General features: G+C 32.0%; 1 protein-coding gene and 1 non-coding gene across 3 annotated transcripts in view; one reads left to right on the top strand and one right to left on the bottom strand.

Moving 5' to 3' along the window:
- The window catches only part of Glra3 (glycine receptor alpha 3), a 176049-nt gene extending 163913 nt beyond the window's left edge, over positions 1-12136 (top strand). For both annotated transcript variants that reach the window (XM_015486085.2, XM_015486084.2), the window contains one exon: positions 7703-12136. In XM_015486085.2, coding sequence (XP_015341571.1) covers positions 7703-7981 — 279 coding nt within the window. In that variant the 3' untranslated portion in view covers positions 7982-12136. The remainder of the gene's footprint in view (positions 1-7702) is intronic.
- Trnaa-ugc lies at positions 6841-6914 on the bottom strand. The gene has a single exon. It is a non-coding gene; the product is annotated as a tRNA-Ala (tRNA).
- Positions 12137-12968: the final 832 nt, after the last annotated feature.

Below are 12968 nucleotides of genomic sequence, written 5' to 3' on the forward strand. Positions count from 1 at the left end.
TATAGGTAAATTTTTTTAGCTTCTTGCTTTTTTCACATGCTGTTCATCAGATTTTAAGCTGAAGATATTTTTAGAAAATCAAATTACCCCAAAGAAATATTTGAGTACTAATCAGAATAAAGAATATCACTGTATATCTAAGCATACATAATACAAGATAATTTTATGACTGAACCCAATATGAATTTTATGACTGAATTAAAAACAGAATTAGGTTAATCATAAAATAATTCCATGTATCTTCTAATTTAACAATCTAATAATAATATTATTATAATATTAATAAGTTGCTAGAAAAACTTCCTCCATTCTTTATGATTTAGGAGCAATTTTCAAACCTATCCCAAAAAGCCAGTCATTAAAAACAAAACAAAACGCTTGAAACCTTTGTGGTCCAGGGACCCATGTTCTCTTTCATCCCTGACAGCCTGGGAGAACAGATTGAGCCCTGTCAGAGTGTGGTTTACTGCCATCCCACAGAGATGAGAACCTGTTTCTGAAAGAGCCCTAACATGACTCCACATACTCATCTCATTTATATACTTTAAATATTTATGTTATTTCATAAAACATATTTAAAACACTAAAGACACCTTGGTTTTATAAATTAAATTTACAAAAAATTCTAGCAGCCATATGACAAAACACATTTATTGTAATAAAAAGACAGTACGGCTAGAAGGGTGAAGTGATCTTCTTATGTTTGTGCTATTGGTTCACCTTTCAGTGTGACAATGAGCAATTACAGCGCCCTCTGGAAACAGACAATTGAATGGGCCTATTTTACATAATATTTTAGTATAGTTTGATTCTTATCAGTTTAAAACATTTAATAGTAAAATAATTCAAGTTGTTATTGGCATTTTCTTTTAATGCTTCATGCAATTTCCATAATAATATGATTATAACCAAAAATATTAATAACAACAATTTGAGTGCTTTGTAAGGATCTTTATGTATTTTCTCTCACCTTAAAGAACCTGCTAGATACTATAATATTTTCCTGGAATAAGAAACTAAAAGTCAGTGCCAGGTGCAGTAGTACATGCCTATAATCCCGGTGGCTCAGGATGATGAGGCAGGAGGATTGAGAGTTCAAAGCCAGCCTCAGCAAAAGTGAGGTGCTAAGCAACTCAATGAGACCCTGTCTCTAAATAAAATACAAAATAGGCTGGGGATGTGGCTCAGTGGTCAAGTGCCCCTGAGTTCAATCCCCAGTAACCCCACACCCACAGCAAAAAAAAAAAAAAAAAAAAAGAAAAAGAAAGAAAGAAACCAGAAATCAGAGAGTTAAGTTAAATTAAGATAATCAAGGCTCTAGGCTTCTGGTACTAAGTGATGAAACTATAAAATTGTTTAACCATAATAAAATATTTATACTTTACATTTCAATCTTGTGTCAGATTTTCCATTTGAACCATCTATTTGTGGTCATGTAAAATAACTAAAATTTATTTGGAATTTATTTATTTGTTAGAAAATTATTTCCTATAGCACATGTATTTTATTGAAAGTTTTTTCTTTCAAATTTAAATTCAATAAGAAAACTACTGATAATATGTTAGTAATATCAGAGTTCATACATTTTTAAAAACAATAATGCTCTAACCCAAACTATAAACTTATAATGATCCAATGTCTATTTTCTGATATATGACTAGGTCCTTTAGTAGATTTTTAAAAGGATAAAGGTACAGATCATATAAATAGTCTTACATAGATACTTACCTATAGCTGTGGAAACATTACTTGGAAACATAAATTACTTCCAAAATAAAATAATATCTTAATACAAAAGTCAATTCAGGATATTTTCTTCACAAACTGTTACATAAAAATATAAATTCACAACTACTACAGGAATTCAAAAAAAAAGCTCTATTACTACTAATTCAAGTTGGTTGAGATGGTAGCACTGGACCTCTTACAAACATTTGTTTCTAAAACTTCATCGTGTATTGTAATCACCAGAGAGCTGACTGGAAATGCAGATTCCTATGAAAACCTAAATGGTAATAAATAAGACGCTCTGAAGTTGAGATCCAGTCAACTAGATTTTATCAACCCCTTCCAGTGATTTTGGGGATTGAACACACTTTGAGAAACATGACTGACCTAGATTATGTTATTGCATACACACAGAACAACTCTTATCTCATACTTCTTGACATTACCTATGACCTGGTCAATATCTTAGGACTAAGTACAAATTGATGCCCTTTAGATTATTTCAGTCTTGGGGGCTATTTCTACCAGAATTCAAGAAAATTCCAGTGGTTGTCATTCAAATAGATTATATCTGTTCACAACATCCAAGAGTTTTATACTCTAGCAACCTAGTAGTCATCTTAAAATGTCACTATTGAGTCTTGTCCAGAAACTCCAATATACATGTTTTAGTAATATTTAACTCTATAAATGAACTGTAAGGCACAGAGGAACAGTTTGGGCTACTATGTACCTCACATCTCTCACAGTTTTCCCCTATTTACTTTTCAAATTCAATCTGTCATCTAGTCATTTTACATAGTGGGACTAATACAAATCCAAAATAAATGCACCGGATTTCAATTATGCTACGTGTTCTTTTTCTCACTGAGGAGTCCAGAAGAAATATCAATTCATCCTTTAATGTTTGTGAATTCTTTAGTAGCCTCATATTAGTTTATTCCTGGATTAATTGGCCATCCTTGCCTAGTCACATGTGCCACTAAAATTTTCCAAACTCCCTTTCTTCTCAGTGAGTTTAAAAACAATCATTTATCCTTAGTTAGTTTACTTCTGACAAGTGATCTGAACCACAGTTTCTTATTAAGTTGTGAAAATATGCTGGAGAATTCATGCCTCCTTAGGGAAGGAGGAAAATTACGATTTTGTCTACCCCACATGAAGGGAGGCTACATTTAGCATATGTTTTAGATTGGGATTAAAAGACAGCACGAGACGCTCCAAATCTATAAAATCATACCTGCCTCCTTTGCCCTGATAAACTCTTGAATAGTTTCCCCACATTCAGCATGATAGAGATACTGTTGAAATATTGTATTGGGCAGAAACAGCAGTCAGCCTGCAATATCCATCTACTTTTATCATAGGCTAGATATGCTATTCTACAGACAACTGATGAGGACCAGCATTCCTGTCTCCACTATTTCCTTAATCAGATCTGAGTGTTCCCATTATCTTCCTGGAATATCGAAGTATTTAATATTTACTCAAATGAAGATTTAGGCAATTTGAAAGACTCCCATTTTAATATATCCTATTAAAACTAGACTAAGGAATGATTTACCAAAGATAAGGCTCAAGCAAGATCCTTCATTTAGTGTCACATTCTTTCCAATTATACATTTCACCAAAGGCAATATCATTTACTGGATATATATTACTCTTTTTTCCCTATCTATGATTTTTAATATGACCATACCCATGACCACAGCTAGTTGCTTTGCCTCCATACCTGCCCCATCAGCTTCTCTTTTTCTCCTCAGGTTACAGTCTTTTTCCCCAGCAGAATCACCATATGTTTTATGATGTAACCAGTAATTCCAAAACGCTGTATTTAGTACTACTTGCCATTGAACTTTAACCACGGTATAACCTTGGAGTCCCATTCAGATTGGGCAAGGTGATCTTGGCCTTTCAGTTTTCTTTCTTTAAGCTGCCTTAACTCCATGGAGTAAATTTAGCAACCAGTGTCAGTGCCTTTTTTTTCTTCCCCCCCCCCCCATTCCCCACTGGCATCACTGGACTCAACTCCTGAGATGAAAGGAACAGATCTAACAGGGATCCTTAGTGGACGTAGCTGCTGAAACTGGAATAGATTTCCAACTTCTCAGCTGGTGATAAAAGTGTCAGGAAATCATTCAGAGGAATCCTGTCCATTTTTGTTGTAGTCTTCTTCTGTCTTAATCACCTAAGAAGAACTAACAGATTAACCTCTGGCCATGATTTTTCTTCTGAATGGTACAGATTTCCTCCCATAGGTGAAACCCAGCATGGCTAGTACAAGAGTTAATATGCCTATGAATCTATATGTCCTCTTTCTATCCTAAAGAACAACCACATACCAAAGGAACTCTGTTACCATAGTTTGTCTACCAGAATTTAGGTGAGAGGCTATGATATGGGTAGGCTCATTTCTAATTATTTAATGGCCAGCCTAGATTTGCTACTAAACTTAACTATCTACTCTTCTACAGAGAAGTCATAGTATTGAGAGAACCAGTTTCCCTTTTTAGCACAGATCCATATCACCACAGGTTTCACCCACTCAAAAGGGGTCTTTGATATTATATCCAACAGTGATTCTTAAATTAGAACAGTGAAGCAAGTTGGGGGTACCATTTATGCTAAACATTGCTTTTCGTGCTACAGTATCCATAAATATATTATTAGTTTTTGGGTCAATCAATCTAAAGATTCAGGAATCATGGATTGCACAGAGATCTTCTAGCACTTCTCAGCAAGGTAACCCAGCTGCTTTGTGCTATAATTGCTTTGTCCAATTTGTTAACTATTAAGCACCAAAAATGTAGTATCTTAGTCAAAATATGCTGTAATTATAAAATACACACCAGATTTCAAGAACTTAATATGAAATCATCAATGTAAAACTTCTCAATTTTTATTTTGAACAAATGTTAAAATAATATGTTGGCCATAACAAGTTAAAATTTTAAAATTAAAATTAAATTTATCTGCTTCTTACATTATGTGTTAAATGTAATTAAAGTAAAATTTAAAATTTTACATGCATTTCATTTGTAGCTCACATTATACATTTATGGTACAGAGCTGCACTATAGATACTAGTTTCTAGTGCCACTTGCCTGGGGTTGCAGAAAGACAACATAAAGATTAAATGTAATGTCATTTCAAGTCCCAACTTGGCTTTTGTTTACACCTTGAGCACAGGTAATGAATCTGCTTGCTGTGCTTACTGTTTTCTGTGGCCTCGTTTTCACAAGGATGATTAATTAATAGGGAATAAGGAATTAATTGTATCTTGAATAACTTTCTCCTCAATTTTATCTCAGTGGTCATTCATCTGACCCTTCCACAAGGGATAAATCTATGCCATCAATATTCCAGTAGTATGATTTATCCCTAATTACTTTCTATAGAAATTTTGCTACCTCAAACCCAGCATAGATCAGCATCAGATTCTCCTCAGAATCATGCCCCAAACTTTTGGCCATATTAATTTTAAAAGGATCCCAAAGCCTGGCCAGATTTTGTTTCCACTGCTGATATTTGGGGGTTTCAAATTGTCACTCAGATTCTTCAGACAACAATGGGCTTTAAGTTAATATTACATTTACTAAGCCTCATAAGAGGATATGATGCAAGGAACACATCAGGTCTACAGTATCTTTATCACATGGGAGACATAGCTATTTCTCAAGATCACAGCTTCTTTTGTCCCCCTTACCCACAAAGGACCATCGGTATAAAAGTCAGGGGCTATACCAATTATATGTAGCTCCCTCAGGGCAGGTGAGTCTCTCCAACTGAATGAAGCTGTCTCGGGTTCTCCATTTAGCTTAATTCCACTGTTTTCAAGGAAAAGATGCCAAAGAAATTAGGGGTCATTCTTAGGAGTCTTGTAACAGCTTAGGCCTGATGTTAACCCATTATGCACAGTCAGTTATGTAAAAAGACACAATTGAGAAACATTTAGTTGTTCATTGAGTACTAATTTTAAATGGATTTTGACTGCTTTTGGGGGGGGGGGTGCGGGAGCAGTCTGTAAAGGTTTTAAATTTCTCCAGAACAGATAGTTAGAAAGGTGGTTAATGGATTCTACTTTGTTAAACACATAAGGTTATGCTAAAATCTTAACATTGTAGTAATGAATTTCCTGTTTCAACTAGTATGCCAACATACATACATAAATGCCTACCGAGAAAGTTATTTTGGTCGAATTTTAAGATGAGTTTTTTTTCAATACATCAGTTAATGTAGTTTAAAAGGCTATATTAAACTTCAACACTGAGCTAATCTGCACACAAAATAATATAACTTAACCAGGTGACCTATGTTTTCCTTCTGAAATGCAAACATCAGCATAATTTACTAAATTGTAAGGGGGTTATTTAGCACTTACATAAGAACTGTTTTGATATCTACTATATATACTTTTATTCAAGATATAGAAAATTTCAAAGGAAGTAGGTTTGTCTTAAAATTTTTATGGAAGCCAAAAGAAAAGAAAAACAAATAATAGTCTAAATGAGGATGCTTCCACTAATTTCCAATTTTTATCAAGATTACAACAGTAAACACAGATCGCTTGGATTGGCAGATTTATTTTCAGGTAATATAAACTGTCAGCTTTTATTTCATTCTTGTTTCCTGAAATTTTAATTGCTTATTCAAATTACAACTGAAATGTTTTACAATAATTACTTGCTTTTGTTTTTCAGGTGGAATTCAGTTTCATAATTCCTAAAAACAAATTTATGCATCACTGAATCAACTTTAGTCATTTTCTCATTTTTAGAATCCATAATAATTTCTATTATTCACTTATAAATTTTAAAATATACTCTTCATTGAGCAACTACTTTCACAGACCTAAAGTAATTTTCAAGAGTTTGAGCCTATTTAATTATTTTTATATCTTATATTACCAAGCAAAAGCACTATCATAGCAGACATATAACCTTATAAAACATATTGTTACATTTTAAAATTTCAATTTTAGTAGCATAAATGAATTTTCTTTATTAATGAATTTAATTATTAAATACCATATTTCTCTATCAGGAGAACATTTATGATAATATATTTATTAAATTTTTTTCATTAAATTTTGAGAATGTTTTTCTTTTCTCTTTGTGGTACTGGGGATTGAACCCAGGGCCTTGTGCATGCAGGGCAAACACTCTACCAACTGAGCTATATCCCCAGCCCGGTATTTTTCATTTTTATATATGAAAATTCTCTTCAATTTGCCATATTTAAGAATAATGAGAACTTTTAGAAGAACATAATGTTTTAAATTTATAACAAGTTGGTTTCTTGAACATGAAATAAACTGCCAAATATCATTCATAATTTGGACCAAACTACTGTACCTGAAAAACAACTACATATAAATTAGAATATATGACTATCTTAAAGTTGTTCAAAAAAAAGTGAGTGTAAAACATAGAAGTACCATAAAGGAAGGATAACAGTAAGCAACCAAGGGTTATTATGTGTTTCTTTGTATTTTCCAAGGAAGTAACTCATATTTGTGTGAAACAACCATTAAAAGGTGTATCCATGAAAAAGAAAAATTCAGTCAGTGATCCTGGTATTTTTACCATCTCATATCACATATTTGTATACTTAGACACATCATATTAAAAAATCTAGTATATGAGAGTATATATTATACAGTGCTTCAATAGCTTTATTTCTTGATCTTTTGGTTAGATATTCTAGTAATATATAGAAAATATCAGAATTTTAGTTTTTCATTAAAACATCTTTTGAGAGTTTTACATTTATTAAAGGGCACATCTGGATGATGCATCAGGATAAATAAAACTTCAAAGGGAGAATAAGTCACTCATTTTTATATGCTTTAGTTATCTTTTTCTTCATATAAGTGCAAAAATCTATGATGATAAAATTTGTCATAATTGTGAAATGCCTGCCATACATTCCCTATTCCATTAACAAAAAGTTTTCTTGCATTTTTCTTTGACAGGATGATGAGGTAAGGGAAAGCCGATTCAGCTTCACAGCATATGGAATGGGACCATGTCTGCAAGCAAAAGATGGTGTAACTCCAAAGGGCCCAAACCATCCTGTCCAGGTAATGCCAAAAAGTCCTGATGAAATGAGGAAGGTCTTTATTGATCGGGCCAAGAAGATTGACACCATCTCCCGAGCCTGCTTCCCATTAGCTTTCTTGATTTTTAACATTTTCTACTGGGTTATCTATAAAATCCTTAGGCATGAGGATATTCATCAGCAACAAGATTAAGTCTCTGATGGCATACAAACACAAATATTAAATTCAGAAGAAAATTTTCTTGCCATAGTTGTATGTATGTGTGCATATGTACGTGTGTGCAGTGTCCAAATGATAGCCACTATATTAAAACAGTAAGAGGAAAAGGTTTATTTTGATTTTTATGTGAAGTCATGAGAGAAGCCAAGGTTCTTTTAATGGATACAAATATGTATTATGGGGATTCTGTTTCATATTAATTCAAGAAGAAAAGCTTTTTCATAGTAAATCATATATGTGGAAGCTTTACTGCCAATGTGTTTGTATGTTATATAATATTACATAGTAGTAGATGTAAAAACTACTTTGGAGTATCTTGATTTTTAGTTCAGTGATATTAACTGTGACAAAAGAAAGATTTGTACAGTAAATTTTATGAAAGAAAAAAGGAAAATGACAAAGATAAAAAATATCAATAGTTTGAACTGTAAAATTATTTTCTTATACTCATAAAAAAGGAAAGTATTCAGTAATTCAGTGGAAAATTCACTCGAATTAGTTAAGTATTATTATACATAGAAACAATATAGAACATATGTAGGGACAAAAAGTTTCAAATTAGGAGGTTAAAAAACTTTCATTGTTTAGAATACTATATATAAATATTTAGAATACCAAGTTTTCCTTTGTGGAGATTTCAAGCAAATAGCTTAGTAGATCACACTGTATTCAAAACCTACTTTTCATAAAATTTGTAACTCTAGGAATAAGGATGGAATTACTAAAGACATTTTTGTTTTTAAATAATTGTTACAATTATGTATTTTAAATTATTGCCAAACACTGAAAAATTCAAGCCAGCACCTTCATTTTTGTTATGTTTTTAATAGCTGCTTAATTGTTTGTGATTACATTTAATGTTTTGATATATAACTGAACAAAGTTCAGTAACTTTTATATTTTGGTTTAGAATGAGACTTTAAATATCAATGTAATTAAAAGTATTTACATTTTGATAAAAATGAATTCAATGAAAACAAATTCATGAAAAATTTTTTAATAAGCACAGTTTCCCATCAAAATTACATGGGTTCAAACTTTCCAAATATAAAGAGAGTAGGTTTATAATTGATATGTCATTCAATTCTATGAAGATTGTTTTCATATTTCTGAATTAATGAATTCAAAATATAAGCCATTCACAACATGTGAATGATTTTAAATAAAAATTTTAGTTAAAATTTATCAATACCCCCATGGGATTTTTTCAACTGCAATGGGGTATCAGCTCATTTCATGCAGTGTAATTAGTAGAAATATGTGATAGTGTTCTTGGTTAAACTGAACCAGACTCTAATTCTTTTCTCTTGCTATTTTTTGAATTATTTTTTTACCATCAGTGTTGTATTTGGAAATATTTTTGAGTGCTTTTAAGATATTTTAATTATCAGTGGCACTGGATGAAAACTCAGTGTATCAAATTATTTACTGAGAAAAATAAACATTAAGCTGATATAAGATAGAAAAATAAGTCAGTTCTGAAATCCTGTGTACTATTTTCTGACCTTTAACTACTCTCAAACTAAAAGCAGGAACTGTCATTTAAAACGGAATCTTTTCAATGTTTTTGTACTTTGGTTTAGTTTTTAAAAACTAACTTTAAAAAGGTACTTAGCATTAAAAAAACAAATTATCTAAGTAATTAAGACAAGGAAAATGTCATCATGCAAATTCTACAACTGGAAGAATTTGCTATTATGTACTTTACCTACTTTGAGGACTACCCACCCCAAAATTATACATATGTGTCTACATTTGCTGTCTATGAACTAAAACCATGAAAGAATATTCTTATATTGAAGATAAGAGCAAGACAGACTGTTTCTTATCACTGAGAACTAGTTGGGGGATTTGACATAATTATAAATTAAACTGTCTCAATGTCTATGAAATACTTGAATACATTTTTCTATATTTTATATATTTTATTTCAAAGTTTTCTAACACTGCTTATGTTAAATTAATTCTGAAAAAAGAAAACAAATATATTAAGATAAGCATACATAGTCCCATAAGAAATTCATAGACATCACTTGCTTTCATACTTAAGGATATTACAAATGTGTCATTTATTTAAAGCCTAAAACTATGAATGTAAGTTTACCAGCAATGAGAAAACTTGTCAACAAGGGCATGGTACTTTCAGAAATATATCAAAACTATTAAACTTTCCTTAGGCATAATTTTAATTTCCTATTATTCTTATTATTGCCCTCCTGCATAAGAAAATACTCTCTTATAGCCTCACTTACACAGCAACAGTGACAAGACAAACACAGCTGAATGCAAAATGTTCAAAGTTAATGTCCCCTCTAATGACTCCTTACACTGTAAAACTATATTGTAATTAGCATCCTAAAATAGCACTTGCTCCAATAAGCCCTGTTTCAGACCAGCATATTTTAAATTAAAAAAAAAAACACAGAAAACTACTAATGGTGAGAAATTTTTAAAGTGTACATATACACTAATTACCACACATTTTTTTGGATTTCCAGTATGGATATTCTAAAAAATTCTGATATAGCCATATTAGAAAGTGCATACAGTTTTTTTAAAAAGTTACTTATCTCATGGGCCGGAAATTTGGCTCAGTTTGTTGAACACTTGCCTGGCATGCATGAGGCCCTGGGTTAGATTCCTAGTGTGTGTATGTCTCTCTCTTTCTCTCTCTCTCATACACACACATACATACACACACACACACACAAACACCTCAACCAATGAAATATTTGGTAACACAGCCTATGAATTTTAAAGAAACCTTGTCAACATACATGTGTTCAACCTTCTCTTTCCTTCCCATTAGAATTAGACTTATACTATGATAGAAACCTAGCACTTTCTTTACTACTTATATTAGGAAACCAGAAGCACCCTAGAAGCAAGAAAGCAAGGGTCTTTAAAACTTTCCCCAACCTTTCCAGAAATTTTTTCATGACACTTATCTGAAAAGCCCATCCAATTCTCAGTGCTATATGAAAGTGATCATTATGGTTGCTCATAGTATTACATAATAAATTTTTACTCTATGAATATATATTAATAATCTTTATCTTAATTTTGAATTATAAATTCTAAATATAGATATTTAGAATAACTAAGACATAAATATATGTTTAACAGAAGAGAACAAGTTGTTAACTCTTCTACATTCTGTGCAACTTACAAATAGTTATATAACATTTGGAGAAAATGAGTATCCTTCATACTACATATCCTTTTCCTGAATATCATTCATCTCATTTTTTTAATATAGTCTTCTATTCCTAATATGATACACCTCAACCTTCTGATTACTTGGGGGAATTGAATAGTATAATGTCAGCTAAATTTTTCCTTTTACCTACATACAAAGTACACATTCCATGAAATTGGCTCCAGTTAATACAGGCCTTGCGAAAATTAAAATAGCTTCTTCTAGTATTAAAAGTAGAAAACTGGAAATACCATATTCAAAGATATCCCTCTCTAACAATGATTTAGAGCACTCTAAGAAACTCTTGAGAATGAAAACGTGTCTAATAATCCTCAGATAGATCATTAACAATCTTTGAGGTGATATCTCCTACTCCAAAATGAATTTCACACACTTTACAATACACTTAAGAGCATGATCTCTAAACTACCTGTATTTCTCAGCTAGCAGATGTTGAACTAGCAAAGCAAAGCAAATCATGCTAAGTACACAGTGGAAAAACAATCAGTATTTGTGATGCTGACAAGGCAAGGACTATAAAATAAAGGCCTTGATGTTATGAGATGAGTTACTCTATACACAGACCATTTAATTTTAGCAGTCTATCCAAGGAAAATATAATCCATGAAAATATGACTTATAAACATAATAACTATTTTAGTTCACTAAGGAGATTAGTCAGGAATTATCTTGATGACTCACAGTTCTTCCCATCTTTGCATCAGCAAGCTACTTTTGAATTTCACCCAACTTTTAAGCACAGTTTATAAAAACTATATATATGCTGCTTGTTAATTTAAGTATTCAATTTTTGAACTAGCTCATTACATTACCTAAATTTGGCTTTGAGAATAAGTTATATAACTGGGCGCAGTGGCACAGGCCTGTAATCCCAGTGGCTCAGGAGGCTGAGACAGGAGGTTCTTGAATTCAAAGCCAGTCTCAGCAAAAGCCAGGCACTAAGAAACTGAGTGAGACCTTGTCTCTAAATAAAATACAAAATAGGGCTGGGAATGTTGTTCAGTGGTCTACTGCCCTCGAGTTCAATCCCTGGTACACCCCAGCCCTCTGAAAAAAAAAAAGAATGAGTTATTAGTTATTATAGAGGTACTGAAATATTTAGCACGATCACTATAAATTTAATTTGCTTTTTCAGTAGCTGGCTTCATGTGCACTTCAGAGAAGAATTTAGTTGTAAAAACTGTACAATTTTTTAAATGTCAAATTTCAAGAAATCCTTAAAATGGGCCCAAAATTGTCTAATCTTCTCAAACAAAATTAAAATAGTTTCTGGTGCAGTGTTGTTGTTTTTTTCCCCCAATAATTTTGACAAGACCACTTTATTTAGCTGAACCTATCTGATAATGAATAGTAGAAAGGCATGACCATGAAAATTACAAGTCTCTAAGAGAGTAACAATTTGACCATAATAATCTAGTCTTGTTCTGCACAATTCCTTCATAATTCTTTACTGCATCCTCTATTTGGGGGCCACAAGGCCATTCACAGCATAGCAGGAATAATCCTGACCATCTCTATGATCATTTAAAGTATGGAACCTTTAACTGTGCACATAGTCACTCTCTCTCTGTCATGAAAATTTTACATTTACCATTTGAAACTTAAAGGAAAATGTACACAATGTTTCATTGGCTTTTTATTTTATACCTTGAAATTCATCAACTCATCATTCGGACATGTAAAAGGATTCCAAAAATTAGTACAGGTTGTAGCTACAAATCAATTTAGTGCTTTTCAATA

The sequence above is a fragment of the Marmota marmota genome, unplaced genomic scaffold (assembly GCF_001458135.2).
Source record: "Marmota marmota marmota unplaced genomic scaffold, marMar, whole genome shotgun sequence".
NCBI classification, from domain to species: domain Eukaryota; kingdom Metazoa; phylum Chordata; class Mammalia; order Rodentia; family Sciuridae; genus Marmota; species Marmota marmota.